This window comes from Vicugna pacos, chromosome 3 (genome assembly GCF_048564905.1).
Source record: "Vicugna pacos chromosome 3, VicPac4, whole genome shotgun sequence".
In the NCBI taxonomy this organism is placed as follows: Eukaryota; Metazoa; Chordata; class Mammalia; order Artiodactyla; family Camelidae; genus Vicugna; species Vicugna pacos.
Window position 1 is genome coordinate 23,811,867 of NC_132989.1, and position 19,307 is coordinate 23,831,173.

At 35.1% G+C, this 19,307-nt stretch overlaps 1 protein-coding gene across 4 annotated transcripts in view; it reads right to left on the reverse strand.

The window, feature by feature from the left end:
- Window positions 1-19,307, reverse strand: part of CTNNA1 (catenin alpha 1) — a 276,028-nt gene that overhangs the window by 110,799 nt on the left and 145,922 nt on the right. For all 4 annotated transcript variants that reach the window (XM_072956860.1, XM_072956852.1, XM_072956855.1 and 1 more), the window contains one exon: window positions 18,642-18,837. In XM_072956860.1, coding sequence (XP_072812961.1) covers window positions 18,642-18,837 — 196 coding nt within the window. The remainder of the gene's footprint in view (window positions 1-18,641; window positions 18,838-19,307) is intronic.

The following is a 19,307-nucleotide window of genomic DNA, read 5'->3' on the forward strand; positions in this document are numbered from 1 at the left end:
AATCAAATGCATATATACAGATGACTGGAATAGAACTGAAAATCCAGAACTATAGCAAATTAGTTTTCAATAAGATTGCCAAAACCATTCAACAGGGGAAAATAAAATAGTGCTGGGACAACTGAATATTCACATGCAAAAGAATGAGGTTGGACCCCTACCTCATACCATATATTTTCAAAATAAATCAAAACCTAAATTAAGAGGTACAATTATAAATAAAACATCTTAGAAGAAAACACTGATGTAAGTCTTCAAGACCTCTGATTAGGCAATAGTTCCTTAACTATTACACCAAAAGAAGAAAGAGAAAAAAAAAAGATATAAACTGGACATCATCAAAATTAAATTTTTTGTGCTTCAAAGGACACTATCAAGAAAGTGAAAAGACCCAAAGAATGCAAAAACATTTCTGAAAATCATAACTGATAAGGATCAAGTAATCACAATATATAAAGCACTCTTAAAATCCACAATAAAAAGAGAAAACAATCCAATTTAAAATACACAAAGAATTATATCACCTCTCCAAAGAAGACATATAAATGGCTAACAAGCACATGAAAAGATGTTCAACCTCATCTGCTGTAAGGGCAATGTGTATCAAAATGATACCACTTCATATCTACTAGGACAGCTCTAACAAAGACAAATAGTAACAAATGTTGGTGAGGATATGGGGAAATTGGAACTCTCATATCCCACTGGTGAGGATGTAAAATAGTGCAACCACTATGGAAAACAGTGTAGCAGTGCCTCAAATGGTTAAATGTAGTGTTACCAATATGACCCATCAATTCCACTCTTGGGTACATCCCCAGAGAAGTGAAAACATTTGTCAACACAAAAACATATACATAAATGTTTACAAAAGCACTCCATAATAGCTGAAATGTGGAAACAACCCAAACACCCATCAATTAATGAATGGATAAATAAAATGAGGTATATTGATACAATGAAATAGTTAGCCATAAAAAGGAATAAAGCACTGAAATATGCTATAAACATGTAGGAACCCTCAAAGCATTATGTTAAGTGGGAAGAAGCCTGTCACAAAAGGCTATATATTATATTTCTCTACTTAAATGAGACATCCATTTATATGAAAGTTCTTGGGGAGGGAGGGGCAATGACAGAAAGATAAATCCACAGAGGCAGAAACCAGATTAGTGGCTGCCAGGGGCTGGGGCAGAAGGGAAGAGTGAGGACCAACTACTAATATGTATGAGGTTTCTTTCTGAGGTTAATGACAATGTTCTGGAATTACACAGTAGTTATGGCTGTACAATCTTATATATACTAAAAAATCACTGCATTGTATGCTTTAAGAGTGAACATTATGATGTGACTTATGACTCAGTAAATAAAGACAAAAAAGAATACCAAATGCAGTGGCCTCAAAGTACAGACCCTGGAGCTGGAGGTAACCTTAAGTTTGCCACTTATCAGCTATGTGACTAGACTCCGTAGCCTGTTTCCTCTTCTGTAAATTGCAGAGAATGCCTTGCTGTGAGGGTCAACATATATAAAAAGGCCTAATTTATTACCCTGCACTAGGAAACAATACAAGTGTTGGCAGAAATTACTACTATTAGATAAACAACATAAGAAGACAGAGAAAAGATTTTCACTCTGTTTCCTGAGTATTCATCTGTTCAAAAATGACTCTCAAGGGCATTCATGCCTTCTCTCAACAAGTGTTTACTGAGCACCTGGTAAGAACCTGGCACTATTCTAAACACTTGGGAGAGAAATTAACCAGACAAAAATCCCTGGTTCCAAGGAGCTTATGTTCTAATAGGAGGGAAAGATAATAGACATAATAAATAAATCAACTATATAGTTTGGTAGATGAAAGTACCTGGGGAGGGAAGGGCAGTGACAGAAAGGACAGGGAAAGTGGGGATATAAGATACAGTTTAAAATCGGGGTATCAAGGCAGGCCTCATTGAAAAGATACCACTTGAAGAAAGTCTTAAAAAAGGAAGCACAGGAGCAATGTGGCTATCTCAAGGCAACATCCCAGGTAGAGGGAATACCAAGTCAAAGACCCTGGGGTAGATGTACACTACCATGATCTTGGAAGGCCAAAAAAGCCACTGAGGCTGGCATGGAGTTAGTGAGGAAGACTGACTTTGTGGGAGATGCAAAAGCCAGAGTTCAAGGGTAACAGAACAAGTTAGAAATAAAACTGCTCTTTCAAGAATCTGGTCTGCTACTAGGAGGGAAGTCAAGGGTCTGCTAAAAAAAAAAAAAATTTTTTTTTTTTTAGTTTCGATTTTGTACAGGAATAGCAGTATAGTGAAGGAGTAGGATCACAAAGTTAGAAGTCAAGCAAACTGTAGCTTCAACACTAAAATGGTCTCAGTTTCCACAGTAGTACAACAAATAATACAGATAATCCTCACTTTGCACAGTAGTACTGGTCTGTAAAAACGATCATACAAACTCAAACAATACAATGTGATCTTAATCATCAATGGGAAAAGTTACAATTGTCTTGTGACCTTTAAAACTTTTCGTCAAAAGGTTAAAAGCTCCTTACTGATGATTATAAATATACACGGAAATGAAAGAGTACAACAAATATTTAATACACTGTAACTTAAAACATTATGAACACTATTAAAGTGTTTTACTTCTTTGTAAAAAAAACTACTGAAACAGTTTTTTAACAATGCTTGCCTTTTTCAACATGATATAGAGAGAGCATCTTTTCTATCCCTTCATGAATTATCATATTTCTTTCTAAGTTTGGATCAGTTTCCAACATTTTATCCTTTGCACTTTCAAAACTGAGCAGAGTGGACAAAGGAGTGAGCATCTGAAGAAAGTGGAAGAAAATGTGAAGCAGCTGCTATGGGAAATAAAAAAGTGAATTAACCTGAAGTAAATGAAAGAACTGTGGGAAGAAGTAAAAGTCCAGGTTAAGCCAAACAGGATGAACTTAAAGTAGATTCTTAAAACTACAGTCAATCTAAATGAATCAAAACTCTTTAACAATCAGCTTACATTCAAATGGACCAGTGAAAAGTATTAAAGATAATTTTAAATTTAACTTGAATCACTTAATCTCACTATAATAATTGCCCAATTTATCCTCAACTCTAATCTCTATTTTCACCATAACCACCTCCTTCTAAATTCTCATTCCCACCCAAGTTTCTCTTAAAAGTTTCATTTCTCTACAGCTAGCACAAATCATTCCAAAACAGTATCAGGTCAAATGACAAGTAGAACTAGAATGAAGATGCAAAGTAAATTAAATATATTTACATCCACTCTAATCTCTCTTAGCTCACAACCATAATGGCAAATACTTAACTTCATGGCTAACATATGTTATTAGTAATGAAAACAACACATCAGAAACATATTGTACAATAGATTAAAACAGAAATTTTCTCTACTCACAAAACTATGAACAAATATGTAAATAAACCACTAGCCTTTTTAAAAAGGGACTGAAATTTCTGCTAAATGATTATCTCTGTAAAAGGAACAAGACTCTAAAATTGACTTGAGATGTTTAATAAGGTAATAAAATAAATCTTTACTGTCAACTGGTTTACAGCATATATTTGTAAGAGTTATCAAAAGCACTCTGTATACAAAAAGGCAAACTAGGAAAACTGAGGCAGCCTGTCTGTCCAAGGTCACATGATCAGCAGTAAAAGCTGAGAATATAACTGTGTCTTCTGGCCTTGTCCCAATTGTCTCTAGTCTGCTACACGACATCTTGTATTAACCAAGATATAAAGATGGAGCTCAAGAGAACCCACTACTACTGTTTCATCTGCCATGAAATCACATCTGTCAACATGCTGATCTGCTGGCATTTTCTCCTAACTAAGCTCCCCTGGAGTTCAAAACAAGGACAAAGAGCAACTGTAAGAGAAATTTAAAAACCACAGTTCTACATTACAACAGGACAAGGTAAAAGCCTTTCTGAAGCATCAAATATCTTGAGTAAATTCCCTTCAAAGCATCCAACTTCTTATAAAGTTATGGGGAAAAAAGGACAAGCTTCAAACATGTGTGGGGGTGTGTGTGTATGTGTATGAGAAACAGACAGACACAGAGACAGACAGAGAAAGTTTTCAAAACGAGGTTTTTTTTCTTTTTTTTAACTTGATCCTAGGAAACATGAGATATTCTATTATGCTGCTCCTTTAAACAAAGAATATTACAAAGTAATGTTAATAAATACACATTATTCTCCCACAGGACTGTCTGGTGGAGATAAAAAAAGATATTGAAACTGAGTCTGAATCCCAATTTTGCTATTTGGTGGCTGTGTGACTTCAGGTTGCTACATCTTTACCTCTGTTTTCTTTCTTGTAAAATGGGAATATCACCTCCCATTCCACTGGGCTGCTGTAGAAAATAAATGAGGTAATAAATACAATGCTCAACAAATACTACCATGTCTTTTCCACTTTCCCATCTATTTTCTCCAATTCTTAAAATCCATTCAGAACATGGTCATTGCTCACACACCAAAGATTTCTTATATATTTAGAAATAAACTCATGCTAGCAAGTTTCCTAAAGGATAAAGGAAAAACTGGCTTTTAATTTGCAGTGATGAAGGAATAAAGACAGAACCCCCTTCACTCCAATCTTCGTAAGGCAAAAAGTGGTTAAAAAAAAAAAAAAACTGGTCCTTTTGTGGTAAAAGCTATAAGCAAAGCTTGACTTAGTTCACCTTGCTGGGTTTTAGTTTTTCTATCTGGTTTAAAAAAAAAAAAAAAAGAGTAAGCCAAACTGAGGTTCCTTCTAGGTTTTAGTAAACTAGTCAACTCCCTCATCTATCCTACAATTTTATAACTTCCCATCCCAAAAAGCCCATGCCATACTACAAGAATGGCTCCCAACCAAAATGCCCTTAGCTGAGGGTACCAGGTTCTCAGAAATCCAGTAATGGAAACACCTCTATAAGCTTTCAAAAGTCCTTCAAGGAGAGCCGAAAGACACAGCAAAGTTGTATCTTCCCTAAAAATAATACCAAGGATACTTCTAATACGTTCCTTGGCCAGAACTTTTTCTACCTTTAGGTCCAGAAAGCGACAAAAACTCAGCCACCTCAGCAGAAGAACATGGTTTGTCTTCTATAAATTACATAATCCACCCACTCTAGGTGTCTTTATTAATAGGGAAAAATATTTAATTTCTACCTTAAAAATAGACAATATGTAACAATCTGTACTGCACAACAAGAATGGAGATCACAATGTATTTACACCATGAGGGTGGGATGGGGAGACTATACCAACATACATGAAAATACCAACAGAGGTGGTACATCATAAGATTGTACAGCCTGATGAGTGATTACTTTCTGATACGTGTGTGTGCTTTTTTAAATTTTCTATAATAAATACACTTTCAAAGAAAAAACTTTTTAAATGATTTTAAAATGTAAAAATCTGTAATTCACGTCTGTTATACATAAATCTCAGGTATTCCTAAAAAGGAATAATGTAAAGTATTCCAAAAAGTCTATATGCAAAATTTCTTTTTTCTAAGGTATAAAAATCCCACGGCTATTAGTGTCACTACAAAAAGGAAAAAGTAAAATTAGCATACATTATGAAATATAAAAGCTTATTTTTTGTTTAGTTGCTTCAGGAAAAGTTCAACTGTTATACAGACTTTAAGCAGACATTTCTTAAACAGAACATTTTACAAGAGCATATTGTTTGTTATCAACTGCCAGATCCAAAAGAAAAAGATATTTTAAGATACCCACCTGAATACACTTTCGAGGACCAGCAAACATAGTCCTGTGTCAAAATAACAGAAGCTTCCAGGAGAGGACCTAAAAGCCATTTATCATCTTAAGTATGGTCAAATTGTTTATTCATTTCATGATCACTTTCATGGCCATATGTGGAATTCTGACTGCTCCTCTCCTATTGTCAAGTCTCTTTGATCTCTATCTCAAAATGATTTTTATTATCTAAAGTTTTTCATCCTCTCAGATATCTCATACTATCCTTGTTAACAATGGCAGGCTTAAGTCTTTAAAACAAAAACTATCCTATTTACCATACTCCTTTTAAATTTTGGAAAAGTGAATAAAACTCTGGCCATAACAATATTAAAGAGAAGTCTTATTTTCTGGCTCAAAACAACCTCCTCAAATCATATTACTCTACAGAGGACGTTATTCAGCATCAAAAATTATGTTGTCGGGGAGTACTTAATGATACTGAAAGATGTTCAGGATCCATTAACTGAAAAAAGCAAATGAGCAAAACAATCAAGCAAAACATATTTCTACCCATGTAAGTAGAAATTCTGGAAGGGTCTAGACCAAAATGTCTATTCTTGGTTTCATCTCAGGGTAATGAAATTATGGCTAATTTTTATTTCTTCCTTTTCCCTCTTACTAGCAAAAACATGTTCACTATAGAAAACTAACTTTTGTTAAAGGAATGTTTTTAGTTCTACCCAGGAATTAGCCATAGGAAGAAGGGGAAGAAAAAAAAGTAAGTAACCAGTATCACAGGTAAGTCTGTACTTAACAGCTGGGCATCTTTCACATAGTAGAAAGTAAAAAACATCCAGCTTTGAATTTGAATTCCTAAAACTTCCCTAGTACAGGATTCCTAATTCTTGAAAGTGACTTTTTTATTGCTTTAGCTCCACTGAGAAATCTACTTTATGCCAAATTCTCTTAAATATATATGAGGAAAGGATTTCACCAAAAAGTGATATAACCATTATTATTTCTTTGCTATCATTCCACCAACTTTCATTTTACAAAATAATAAACTGACAAGACCAAGTCTGCACAAAATAACTTGCCAACTTCAAGATAATCAAGAATTAACATGCATTTCCCAACCTGTCCCAAAATCCCTTTCCTCCACCCCCTCAAAATTATTAAATTCACCTTCCATGATCTGATAATAAAATAAGTCATCTTCCACACTTGTTGTTGAAGATAAACCGGCAATATAGTTACAAAGAATAACAGATTTTGTAACATAGTCCTTATGGGAAGGGACCAAATGGTGGCATATATCTGACATAACCTGTATGCCCCGTGACATGTGGATGAATCTGAGTAAAACAATTAATCCTCTCCACCTTCACCTTTCATCAGTAAGGTATATCTGGCAAAAACGACAGACCCCTAGATGATACCACCATAATTACAGAAAAACTGACAATGGCCAAAAAAAAAAAAAAAAAAATTCCTGACAGATGCTTGAGGAGAACTTCCCTGAGATGTCATTTTTAATTCACAAAACTGTTTCTTTTGAAAATAAACTCAGGAAAAAAACATTTAACATCATGTTATTCAAATACTATAAGCCCATCTAAATCAGTTCAGAGAACACCTAGAAAAACTCTCAAACTGTACCCTTCCTTATCCCCTGAGGGTAAGAAAAGGAGCTTTGGCATTTCTAATTTTTCCAGTCAACAGAACGGTTTTTTAAAAAAAAATTAAAATAGCATACCACACATATTCATGTTCTCATTTTCCTTACTAATTCAAGTGTGCCCTGATGCTATTCAGAAACACTCCAAAGAGAGGCACTTACTTCCTGATTACACATTCAAATAGATGCATAACATGCATTTCAACTTGGAATCACTTCCTTAAGAAATTAACCAGTAGAAACCATGTTTCTACACCATGGTTGAAGTCATGCCAAAGTCAAAAATTTAATACCGCAGGATAACTTCTCCAGCTACACTGTTAAAAAGCATTAAGGCAATAAGTACTACTACTCATTGTAACTTAAAACTATTATTATCCTGGTTAGTACTATTATTTTTGTGAATTTAACAAGACGCTTTTTAAAAAGAGGCAAAATTTCAAGATGACAGGAAACATTAGAATTTAATAACTTCACTCTCCTTTCCTCACTTCCAAGCTGACTAAACCAGAACCCGAGTCTCTGCAAAGTAGCATATGCTAACACAAGAGTAGTGATCCAGAAGCAGACAGCATCCCTGACACACCCCAAGCCAAAAAAAAATATAGCCTCTACCCTAGAGACTTACAGTTTAAGTCAGACAGACAACTTTAAAACATAAAACACCCGGATGACAACCAGTTAATGATTTCTTGGAATTTATACTTTGTTCTTCCTGCTCAAGTTAAATGAAGAGCAAGAAAAAAATGGATTAAATGGTGAAAGTGGAGGAATAGGGGTCAATAATGAACACATTTTAAATTAATCAATCTTCAGGAATACATGAAGGGTACGAATTAGAGTGGGAGCACTTCTAACAACAGATACAGCCATCACAGGATCACATGAAGAGACATTCACAAAAATAAGAGGCAAAAATAGGATGAAAAATCTACCAGGATCACAAGGAGAAAAGACAGGATAACAAATGAGAAGCCAGAACTTAAAACAAAAGTATGAGAAAAATCAGCTGATTTGTTAGGTTTAATGAAGAAAGTCATTACACTAATTTGAAAATCTAATTAACTTAACTTTAATCTTTTTTCAAAATGTTGAATATTGCTCTACTATTGCTCTTCCATACCATCATTAACACTTTTTGAAACCCATCCTCAATATTCCACGGTAGGAACACTTGTTTGTCATTTTTATCCTCTGAAAAATTAAAAAGCCCATATATAAGATGAAGCTCATGATTCTAGCCTGAATAAAATCACACTAACAAGACTAGAAAAATTAAAATTCAATCTCTCACACACACCCACACAAAGCTCCTCAAAGCTATGTTTCAAGTCTTCAAATCATGAACTTAGCAAAGCCAGACTCCACTCTGAAGTCTACATCTCAAATTCTACTCGAAATAGTCACTGACAGCTGCTTTGTCCTGATCACATCTGCCTTTTAACATCTATCTTGCAGGCTACCTATATTTCTGAAGCTGTCAACATCTGCACTGGACAAGAGACCAATTTTTACCTCTTTCAATCTGACTCTTGTCAGTTGCTAGGGAGAAAATTATGCCTCAAGAGCCTGACAGCTTGGGCTCAATATTCTTTTGTCAAGGATAAAATACATCATTATATTCCTTAAAATTGCCTTGCCAAGATTCTGACACACACACACACACACACATACGTACATATATTCATACACACACCTCCCCATGTGTATTTTTTTCTCCCTATATACAAATCATGCAAACTCTAATACGGAAGATGGCATCTATGTCCTCAATTTCACTACACAATTACTGAGATAAATAAAAGAATTAATTAATATCAATTTAAAACTCTCACTGCCTATCCCTTCTTCATGCAATGTCCCTAAGAGACAGTCAGTTTTATCTAACTGGGTAATTCTGTGCTTCCAAAATTTTCAAATGCTGAGACGTTATCTGTGCAACAAGACCGTAAGAGTATGCTCACCAATCAAATGTAACTGCTAAGATCACACAGATGCTGTCAAAGTCAATAGTTTAAACTCCACTGTTTCAGAAGACCAATAAATACTGCTTTCTTGCTCTAAAAGTGACAAGACACTTTCTACGGAAAAGATGGTTCTTGTAATGACTAAGACCTGGTATTGAACAACATTGACTGTTCTCAACAAGTTGAAGTTGTACTTCTACTCAAGGACTATAATTAAAGTTTATCTGAAATGGAGTAATGATCCCAAAGCCAGAACTTGAAAACAAAAGCCTCCAAAGAAATCTTAAGATAAATACTGTCTAAACATAAACCGACATGAAAGGGGGACACTACAAGCCAAACATTAAAGTGTTTGCTTTCTATCTACTGGACAAGGATACTTAGTAAAAGAATTTACTCCATTTTCACCTTCTAGCCATTTGGGGAGAAGAGGTATGAAGGTATTCTTAATAAATGTTTTTTCAGTATTGGAGAAGAGGCTGCAGTGAATTATCCAGATGTTTTCATGCTGTCCAGCACATACATGAGAGGTGATTGGGTTAGTGGTATGGCAGTCATGAAACAAAAATCAAACCAAATAGTCTGGGAGGCTGTAAAAGTCACTGGATTTAAGCTGCAATCTTCGCTCTATTCAACCACCTTTTCCAGGACTACCATAAATCTTGTCCCATCATTAAAATCATTACGCACACATCCAACCATGTCTTGACTTCCAACTCCAAGTTAACACTACCTCTGCAATACCAACAGATTAGTGATGAGAAATCTAAAAGATTAGCACCTCTGGCCCAATAAGCCGTTTCTCAATTTTTGAAACCTGGCAGAATTCCCATCAATAAGAAAAACAACAGGGCTTCAACAAATCAACAATAAGAGTACTAAATGTTTACAGATACTTATCACTGCCCTAGGGGCTCTCGCAAGCACCATGTTTCAGATATATTCATGAACAAACATAAGAGATGATCAACATCAATTACCTCCAAATAATGCAATTTTAAAAAAAAAGTAGCATTTTACACCTATAAAGATAGCCAAAAATTTTAATGGACTATCCTATTACTTGTCAAGAAGGACAACTTACTTCCATTAAACATCATTTTATTGTACCCCTTGCTCCTTTGGAGAATGCTCCCTCATTCCTTGTGTCCTGGAGTGTACATGTGAGCCAGACTGACTAATCAACTCCTCTAACAACAGAAATTGGTTCAGTGCTGAGTGTGGCCAAAGCAAAACTAATTAGTCCCCTCTAGGACTAAGACACAAAGATTGAGGAAGAAAAGTTTTTTCTGCTGGGATGACAAAAGTAGGATAACCACCTCAAACTAGAGGTGGACATCTTATCCAATATGCATGTATGAAAACAAAGGTAAACTGAAATACATGGACTCAAGTAATGAAGAAAGTCTCAAATCTTTTCAGTCAGTCACATCTAGCCATGCCTGAACTCAGGGTCTACTCCTAGAATTTCCAGTTACAAAGACCCATAAACTCCTTTTTTGCTTAAACAAGTTCGAGCTGAATTTCTGTAACCTACACTTGGTGAGGTTATATGACCATTAGCAAACTAGATAGACAGATAGACAAGATAGATAAATAGATAATAATCCTACTGGAGAACAATTTAGAAATACATTTTTAAAGTCCTAAAACCTATGTCCCTGAGGAAACTCTCTGTATGGTAATTACATGGTTACATATACATGTAAAACTTTATCAAACTTTACACCAATTTGTGTACTTCACTGGATATAAATTATACATCAATTTTTTAAAAAAGATCTGTGCCCCTATATTCCTACTCCAGGAAATATGTCTTAGAGCTATAATTTTTTTAAAAAAGGGAAAACATTGTATGTAAACGGTGTTCACTCACTATAGCATTATTTATATGAACAACATAAAAATAACCTCTAAGTCCAATAATAGAGAAATGATGCAATAGAAAGTATAGAAAACAGTTTTAAAGATTAAAAAAATCATTGAAAAAACCTACAATTAGTGTTAAAGTTTTAGAAAAAAATAACAAAAATGCTACCAAAGTTAGAAATAAAACTAGGGTAAAATGCACTAAATATAAAATACTATTTATAATAATTCAAAAATAAAAATAATGTAAACCTAGGAAACATACAGAGAACTCATATGCTAAATACTAATGAAAGAAACAAAAAAAAATGACCCAAATAGATGGAAACATTTTGTTCAGACTGAAAGACTCAATATAGTAAAAATGTCAACTCTCCCCAAATTGATTACAAGTTTAATGTAATTCCTGTCAAAATCCCAAGTTTTTATACATATAGACAACACTATCTAAAATTTATACGGAAAAGCAAAAGAACTAGAATAGCTAAAACTATTTAGAAGAAGAATAAAGTGAGAGGAATCACTCAACGTAATTCTAAGACTCATCGCTACAGCAATAAAGACTGGGTACTGACAGAGGGATAGACACATTGATCAATGGAACAAAACAGAGAACCCAGAAATAATCCCACATAAGCACAGCTGACTGATTTTTTACAAGGTGGGGGCAAAAGCAATTCAATGAAGGAAAGACAGTCTTTTCAATAAATGGGACTGCAACAACTGTATGTTCATAAGGGAAAAAAAGAACTCAACCTAAACCTCACATGTTATACAAAAAATGACCCAAAATGAATTCGAGAGTTAGCTGTAAAATATAAAAATACAAAACTTTTTAAAGAAAACAGGAGAAAATCTTCATGAGCTAAATAAAGCTTGCTGAAGAATTCTTCAACCTAACACCAAAAGCATGATCCAGAAATGGGAGTGGGGGAGTAAATCAACAATTTGGACTTCATCACAATTAAAAACTTTTATTATGCAAAAGACCTGTTAAGAAGATGAAAAGACAAGCTATACCCACACCATGGAGTACTCATGGAATACCCTCTAGCAATATAAAGTTAATACTATTGATATACCACCTTGGATGGCTCTCACGTTGAGGGAAAAAAGGCCCATCTCAAAAGGTCATATATTGTACAGCCAAAGATATCACCATTTGTGTATGGGGAAACAAATCTACCTATATTTATATACACAGATATATAGAGTGCTATATATACACACACACACACATACATACATACACACACACACAGTTTTACATAAAGTAAATCTTGTTATACTTTTCTAGAAATTGTTTCACTTGACATTAAGTAATGAATATCTTTCCATGTCAATAAAAATAATTCAACATAAAAAAGTCATATATTGTTTGATTCCATTTATACAATATTCTTGAAATGACAGGATTTGAAATGACAGATTACTTGCCAGCGGTTAGGTATGATGCGGAATGTTAAGAATATGGGTATGAATATAAAGACATGGCATGAGGGAGAGCTTTGTGGTGATAGACTTGACTGGAGAGGTGGCTACACAAATCTACACAGGTGATAAAACCAGAGAATTATATACACATATTGTGCCAATGTCAATTTCCTGGTGTTGATATTGTACTACAGTTCCATAAAATGTAACCACTGGGGGAAACTGAGCAAAGGGTGCACTGGACTACTCTGTACTATCTTTGCAACTCCCTGTGAATCAAAATTAAAAGTTAAGAAAAACAAAATAACCTGTTAGTTGACTTTTATTAGTATAAATAAACACAGGGGAAAAAAATATTGTAATGAAATTTTTTTTAACTTGACAGAAAATTGCATAGCAGAATCTTAACAGCTCTAAGCTGAGGAGAGTATGCTAATTTTAGGTAATTCACCCAGAATTTTTAGTAGCACACACTGCCTCAATACATACCCTAAACATTTCAAGTCTCAGAAAAAAAAAATTTCACATACAAGATCCCTTAGTTTTATCTATAAAGAACATCAGGGGAAAAAAAAAAAACAACCACCACCACCAGCCATTTATACAGGCCCAGCTGTCAGTAAACCTGCAAGACACCTAGCCAATCCTCCCTTTCCATGGTCTGATATAGCAGTCCTTTCTGTGACAGCACCATCTCATCGTCCACTACCCTGATGATCTCTTGACTGTTGGTCCTGCCTCCAGGCTCTCCCCCAACCCCTGTAATTCTTCCTTCACACACCTGACACTAATCTCTCCAAAACACCACTCTTTTTCTTATTCTGTGTTGCCCAGATGGCAGAACTCCTTAAAACAGGAAGAAAGTGAAGGAGACATATTTCAGTTTAATTTCAGGAAAAAAAAAAAACTTTAAAAATAAACCCAAAGTAATGCTGGGAAAAGCTGAAAAGCGCAAGAATACATAAATGGGCACCTCAGACTCTTGGGGCCTTCTTCTCCCTCATTCACCTGGAAATGACCACGAGCTATGGGGAAGAAGTTGCTGATGCAGTGGCAAGTCTCTGATTTTGGGCTCTGAGATCTAACTGAACTGTAACTAATAGATTAAAAAACCCTGTTCTAGTAGAAACTATTCCTCATCACTCCACTTTCAACTTCCCATCACTGGTCCTCCTTTTTCAATGTCTCTCCCCTTTTCAAACAAGTCTCATTTAGGCCTTCCCATTTCTGTCCCTCAAATGTACCCTACCCAGCTAAGGGCTCTCTTTTTCTCATCAGAGCCGTACTCAAGGACAGGATTCATGAAATACATTTAGACACTGTTTTCCAGGTATTGATAAAATATTTAAGGAATGACTGCTAATGGATATGAGATTTCTTTTGGGGGTAATGAAAATGTTCTGTAATTAAATAATGATGACAGCTGCACAATTCTGTGAATATACTAAAAACCACTGAATTACAAACTTTAAAAGGATGAATTTTATGTTATGTAAATTATACCTCAATTTTTTTTTAAAGTTAAGACTCTCCATTGGTACTCCTGTATTTACATTTAGCACTGAGGAGGAAAACACCTTAATTTTTGAGATGAGCCTTTTCTTGGAGAACACAGTCAATTATCTTCCTCAAACATCTAAGTGCCTATCAAGGACCAGGCACCATGATTGCTGCCACAGAGAACAGTCGCTAGACCAGCAAAGAACCCACCTTGCTGGAGCCTAGAGAAGGGAAGACAACCAATTATTTAATTATCACTGTGATAAGAGCCAGGAAGAAAAGTCTAAGGTAAGAATGATCTAACCAAAGTGGGCAATGTCAGGGTGGGTAGGGTCCCAAAAAGAGAAAAGAGCACATTTCTAAGAGGCACTTGTATGCCTCAGTCCATATAAGGCAGTTAACAACTAGTTAAGGTTGACTGGCAGTACAATGAAACCCCGAGATCAACAAGGGTTTCAATGCCATGCAATTGGTAATTGGCTCCCATCTACCACAGGAGACTCACCTGGTCTTAAGGCAAAGTGACCCTGCATTTATGTGAGTGCTTTACCCACTGACAGTGTCAGATAAGTATTTAGTGTACTCACAGATGTTTGTGTTTATTATTCATGTAATCAGAGGCAAATAAAAAAAATTAAGTTATGCTAAAAAACTGTATACATTAGTCTGTTATTAATTATGACTGCAAAGAAAGCACAGGGCTTATACAAACACAAAGATACAAAAGGTCTAATTTTTGGCTCAAAAGCATTATTAATAAGTACATAAATCAATACTTATTTGAAAACAGTAAGCTCATATGTTTAATAGGCTGGGAAAACCCTATATCAGAAGTATAGCGGGTCAAATCTGGCCAACCCCATGTTTTTATTGTTTTACTGGAATACAGCATGTCCATTTGTTTATATATTGTCTGTAGCTACTTTCCCAACCTAATACCTAATCCCTTTTTTTTGGGGGGGGGATGCCAACTTATACTAGACGGAAGTAGCCCACATTGATTCAGAACAAGAAAATCTTCTTATATACCCCTTAGCAATTAAGTGTTCCACTGGATAAGCACAGACTTCAAGTGCGAAGAATTCTAATTCATTAGTCAATCTGTTATGGAGCTCTAGATAAATCATAATTACTCTGCATTTTATATACCAGTAAAATTCAGAGCAATTAGGTCAGTTTTGTGTAAGTGCTCAGGACCACTGAAAGCAGGCCTGGGAAAGGTGTCAGTATAAATTATCTTTTCCTGCCCAACAAATCACCCCCAAAGTTGGCAGGTTAAAAATGACATTATCTCCCTAAGTTTTCTGTGGATCAGGAATCAGGGTGGGTTGGGGCTGCCATCACCTGAAACTTGACTGGAGCTGGGGGATCTGCCTCCAAGGTGGCTTATTCACATGTTTGATAAATAGGTGTAAGAGGTCTCAGTTCCTCACCATAGAACCTCCTGAGTGTCCCTCATAACATAGCAGCCAGCTTCCCCCAGAAAGAATAATTCACCAGGAAGAGACAGCATGACAGTACACTCTTTATAATTTTGCTTTAAAAGTAGATGATGTAAATTTCACACCACATTCTATTCTTTATAGAGCCAAGAGTCTCTTAAGTCCAACACACATTTAAGAGAATTAAGTTAGGCCCCACTTTTTAAAGGGAGAAGTGTCCAAAATCTGCAGATAACATCACTTCAAGATTTCAAGCGATGAGTAAACAGCTTTAACAACAGAACCAGCAAGGTTTGGTTGACTAAAGAATCTGTGCATAACCATTTTCATATCATATATTTTGCTCTATTTATGATAGGAGAGAGGTTTCATCACCATTTCTTCACATTCTTCAAATAAAAAGCAACCCAACAGAAAAAAGCAAGGCACTTCAGCTTTTCACAATCTGATACAGTAATGATGGGAAACAGTTATGTTTTTGTTTAAGTTATAGGGTTTTTTTTCCCCTGCAAGAAGCAGGTAAATTATGGGGAATAGATCATGGATAGATCACTTATAATTGCAAAGTTGCACTAGGACAGGTAAGTACTTATGATTCAGGCCACATAAAAGATTTTCTGGGATATAAACAAAAACAACAAGAAAACAAAAAGTTTAGATGCATTAGCAATTTGGGGGGAGTGTATTATACCATGATTGCTACAGATTTGTATCACAGTAACTTCTGAAATAAGAAACATATATAGTGAAAAACAGATACATGTAACATTAAACACATTTTGAAAATAAATGTCTTAGTCACTAGAATTAATGAACACTAGACCAAATTCACTCATTAATATTGTGAGTTTCATTCAGAGGAGGCAAGAAAACTTGGAGAGCAAAACTTTCTCACAGAGGACAATGAAGTAATAGGCATCCTAATTTCCTCAACAGAAAGCTCAAAAATTATCCTGCACTGCACAATTAAACTGCTTTAAAATAAATTCATTCAAAACCCACTCTACTAGGTTGAATACTGTCCTCCCAAAATTCAAGTCCACCCAGAACATATGACTGGCATCTTTTTTGGATGTAGGGTCTTTGCAGATACAATCAAGTTTAAAAGGTCATAGTGACCCAGGAATCTTAATCCTGGGCATATATCCAGAAGGAACCCTACTTCAGGATGACACCTGAACCCCAATGTTCATAGCAGCATTATTTACAATAGCCAAGACATGGAAACAGCCTAAATGTACATCAACAGATGACTGGCTAAAGAAGATGTGGTATGTTTATACAATGGAGTATTACTCAGCCATAAAAACGGACAACATAATGCCATTTGCAGCAACATGGATGCACCTGGAGAGTGTCATTCTAAGTGAAGTAAGCCAGAAAGAGAAAGAAAAATACCATATGAGATTGCTCATATGTGGAATCTAAAAAAACAAAACAAAAAACAAAGCATAAATACAAAACAGAAATAGACTCACAGACATAGAATACAAACTTGTGGTTGCCAAGGGAGCGGGGCGGGGAAGAGATAGACTGGGATTTCAAAATTGTAGAACAGATAAACGAGATTATACTGTATAGCACAGGGAAATATACAAGATCTTATGGTAGCTCACAGAGAAAAAAATGTGACAATGAATATATATATGTTCATGTATAACTGAAAAATTGTGCTCTACACTGGAATTTGACACAACATTGTAAAATGATTATAAATCAATAAAAATGTTAAAAACAAAAAAAGGTCATAGTGGATTAGGCTGGACCCTAATTCAATGACTGTTGTTCACATAAGAGGGACTTTGCACACAGATGCAAGGAGAATAGCATGTGAAAAAAAGGGCAGAGACTGGAGTAGTATGTCTACAAGCCATGGAACACCAAGATTGCCAGCAACTGCCAGAAGCTACGAAAGAATATGGAAAAGATTTTTCATATGAGCCCCCAAGAATCAACCTGATGACACCTTGGTTTCAGCTATCTGGCCTCCAGAACTTCAAGAAAATAAGTTTCTGTTGTTCTAAGCAACCAAGTTTGTAATAATTTATTACGGCAATCCTAGAAAACTAATATATCCACTTAGCTAATATTATGAAATTTAAATTATCTCATTATTTGCAGTATTAAGGAATATTTACTCACAAATTCAAAACAACTGGAGACAGCATCTCCATTAAATGCACTGTCCTTTTTGGGTACTGTCATAGGAATGAATTTGACTTAAGACTCCAATGGACTATGCACATTGCTGTCAGCCAACAGAGATCCACTCAGGTTCTCCCAAAGGCCAGTAAAGCAAATGCACAGAGTAGGGGGTCAGATCAATTTACCTGATGTCCAAAAACCTATGTCTTTGTTGAAGTCCTCCTGCTGGGCCAGAAGTTCAACACAAAACTATAGGTTTCAAGAAGTTAATCTTCCAGATTTAAAGACCTCTTATCATATATGTAGCATCATGGTGAGGACAGTTTTTCTAATAGTAACTACTGATAAGCTGTATGTTATAATTTCACTTTTTATTATTTCTGAGTTTCCCAAAACATGATTCCTTTAAGCTCAGATTTAAATTATTTCAAACTCAAACCAGTGCAAATATGGATGACTGATTTAACATATGAGTCTGACAGAATGGAGCAGTTTCAAGGGTATTTTCATAATGGCTTGACATTTTTCCATTTTATCACCCCTATGTCTTCAGCATGAACAAGATATTACATAGGATGAAAAGTAAACTTCTGCCCCATTTATTTCCTATCAAATTGTGTTACAACACTTCTAATACTCAACTATTACTTATAACACCAAAGAGAAACGGATTCAGATCTCTCAAAATAGATGTTCCTTTGTTAGTATCTCTTCTGATTGAAGCTTAAGCCAGTACAATTTAATACTTTCCCAATAACTGAATATTATGTTATCTGAACAACTGGTAAGCATATAAGAATAAAAATATTGACCACAAAAAGTCACCTTCAAGAATTTTCTAGAAAGGCCTGCCTTTCTCTATATATGTAAAAAGCAATATTGACCTACCTTGTTTTCGAACATCTTCTACAGCAGCCACAAGCTCCTCCTTGAGAAATTGACTCTCCTTCGCAATTTTATCCCCCTTCTCCAAGAAATTCTCAGTTGCTTGTTCAACAGATGCAGCCAAAACATGGGCCTTCTTAGAACGACCTCTCTTCTTATTAGACGGCCCCTTAGTATTGGTGTTTACCAGAGTTGTAACCTAGAAGTTTCATTTTTGAAAATTAAACTGCAGTCAATTAAAATAACAGAAAAACTAACATCTTTAAATATAGCAAGAATAAATTATTCATATCAAAATGAAACATCACATTATGAAATTCCACTGTTAATAACATACAACTCTCTCCATACTGAAAATATTCACAAATGATACTCTAGTTTCCAAAATAATTTAGCTATCTCAATGTGTAAGGTAAGAAATATAGTATTTTAATTCCTCAAACATGATCATTAAGCTTTTAAGCCCCATTTTACAAATTAAAAACTGACAACAACCAAGTTACACATCTCTATAATATGTCATCAAGAAGTTCAGAAAGAGGTTAACAATGACCTTATTAGCTTTGCCTGGAGGTTACATTTTTCAATGTTTTCAACCAGTGCAAAATGTTTTAGGAGAACTTGCTTCTGAAATCTTTTCACAGTTTATTCACACAAATCTCAGCAATT